Below are 2,500 nucleotides of genomic sequence, written 5' to 3'. Positions count from 1 at the left end.
CCCATAGCCGTGTAGACGACCCTGCCTGAGATTGTCCTTCAACACTACAGACAGCCGGTTTCCTCCGAGTCCGTCTGGCTCTTTATTCTAGATAAACAGTTTCCCGCTCAGCCGGTTCTTACACTAATACCAGGCTGGTGCTGATGAGCAGGCGAGACGGGGGGCTGAGCGTTTCTTTGTTTTATGTTTAAATCTTTTATATTTACACACAGACAGATTCACTGGCATATTTCAATCTATACTTGGTTCATCACCTTCTTATCTACACTCCTCAAAGAGAAGAAGGTCCTTCAGGAAAGACAACAGTCCTTGGTAGAACCAACACTCAAAGAGCCATCTGCATGAATAAATAGTTCTCCGCAGGGTGAAATGTTCCTCAGGTAGAGGGAGAATGTGTAGCATATGGTTCTATATAGCACCAAAATGGGTTCTGCTACTGTTAAGATGTCAAGCTTGTGATGACAGAACCCTTTCGGTGCTATGCAGAACCCTTTTCAAAAAGGTTCTACACAAAGCCTTACATAACACATTCTCCATCAATCAGAAGATCCATTTCACCATGTGGAGAACGTTTATAGTCATTTAATCATTATAATCATGTTCTATAATGATACAGAACCATTCGTCAACATAGAACCATTTGTCTTTACTGAGAGAACCTGCTTTTTTAAGAACGCATATAATTATGTTTGTATATACACTCACCGGCCACTTTATTAGGTACACCTGTTGAGTTGCTTAACAGAAATAGCTGATCAGCCAATCACACGGCCGCAGCTCAGTGCATTTAGGCGTGTAGAGGTGGTCAAGACGACTTGCTGAAGTGCAGACCGAGCATCAGAACGGGGAAGAAAGGGGATTTAAGGGACTTTGAACGTGGCGTGGTTGTTGGTGCCAGACGGGCTGGTCTGAGTATTTCAGAAACTGCTGATCTGCTGGGATTTTCACACACAACCATCTCTAGGGTTTACAGAGAACGGTCCGAAAAAGAGGAAACATCCAGTGAGCGGTCAGTTGTGTGGACGAAAATGCCTTGTTGATGTGAGAGGTCAGAGGAGAACGGGCAGACTGGTTCCAGATGATAGAAAGACAGCAGGAGCTCAAATCACCAACCAGAATCTCTGAGGAACGTTTCCAACACCTTGTTGAAAGTCTGACATGAAGAATTAAGACAGTTCTGAAGGCGAAAGGGGGTCCAGCCTTTTACTGGTACCTAATAAAGTCTCAGGTGAGTGTTTATGTATACCTGTCAGGCGTAACGTTCTGACCACCTCCTTGTTTCTACGCTCACTGTCCACTTTATCAGCTCCACTGACCGCATAGCTGCTCTCTGTAGTTCTACAGTTACAGACTGTAGTCCATCTGTTTCTCTGATACTCTGTTACCCTGTTCTTCAGTGGTCAGGACCCCCATGGACCCTCACAGAGCAGGTACTATTTGGGTGGTGGGTCATTCTCAGCACTGCAGTAACACTGACGTGGTGGTGGTGTGTTAGTGTGTGTTGCGCTGGTCTGAGTGGATCAGACACAGCAGTGCTGCTGGAGTTTTTAAACACCTCAGTGTCGCTGCTGGACTGAGAACAGTCCACCAAGCAAAAATATCCAGCCGACAGCGTCCTGTGGGCAGCGTCCTGTGGGCAGAGTCCTGTGGGCAGCGTCCTGTGGGCAGCGTCCTGTGACCACTGATGAAGGACTAGAGGATGACCAACACAAACTGTGCAGAGGCAGATGAGCTGTCGTCTCTGACTTTACATCTACATGGTGGACCGACAGCAGCTCTGCTGTTTCTGATCCACTACACATTTAAAAAACATCAAGAACATTTGTTTTTTCCATGATCTCGGCCCTTTAAAGCAATATAAAAACTGGCCTTCTGACCTGTAAATAAAAGCATTCTGCTTGAATTACCTCTACGATCTTCTTTGGAGTGTCGGGGGGGAATGCTTGCAGATGGTCCACGTAGTTTATGAGTAAGTGCAGGATATCTGAAGCCACCAGCGCTACAGTTTTATTGGGGAACTGAAAAATAAGACAAACAGAACTGTGTGAATCTGAGTGGAACTGAGCAGGAGTGAGATCTGTCTCTCTCTGCCTCGCTCTCTCTGCCTCGCTCTCTCTGCCTCACTCTCTCTGCCTCGCTCTCTGAAACACATAATACACTGTCAGAAATAACCTCTGGCCCAAATTTCTGAGACAATAATCTACTTGCACTGGTGTTCAGAGAAAATGTGGCTCCTGGAAGAGCTGGTCGACCCCAAACGTGCCCCCAACAGATAAACAGCGCTGAAAGCTTTGATCTCTGAGAGAGAGGAGAAGATCAAGCTGCTTCAGATCTGAAAACATCCACAGGTGTTTCTGTCCATCCTTCCACTGTGAGAAGACCACTCAGCGCTGTGGGTCTGAAAGGAGGTGTAGCTGATCAAGAAGAACCTCACTGAGAAAAGGAGACGGACACACCAAACAAAGAAGCTGGACGATGGACTGACCGCCCCAGAGTCCAG

At 46.6% G+C, this 2,500-nt stretch overlaps 1 protein-coding gene across 6 annotated transcripts in view; it reads right to left on the bottom strand.

Annotated features, from left to right (window-relative positions):
- Positions 1–2,500, bottom strand: part of ralgapa1 (Ral GTPase activating protein catalytic subunit alpha 1) — a 203,763-nt gene that overhangs the window by 74,107 nt on the left and 127,156 nt on the right. For all 6 annotated transcript variants that reach the window (XM_037541859.1, XM_037541862.1, XM_037541863.1 and 3 more), the window contains one exon: positions 1,908–2,018. In XM_037541859.1, coding sequence (XP_037397756.1) covers positions 1,908–2,018 — 111 coding nt within the window. The remainder of the gene's footprint in view (positions 1–1,907; positions 2,019–2,500) is intronic.

The sequence above is a fragment of the Pygocentrus nattereri genome, chromosome 10, assembly GCF_015220715.1.
Source record: "Pygocentrus nattereri isolate fPygNat1 chromosome 10, fPygNat1.pri, whole genome shotgun sequence".
In the NCBI taxonomy this organism is placed as follows: Eukaryota; Metazoa; Chordata; class Actinopteri; order Characiformes; family Serrasalmidae; genus Pygocentrus; species Pygocentrus nattereri.
Note: the sequence above shows the minus strand (reverse complement) of the source record. Positions and strands in the feature narration are given on the sequence as shown.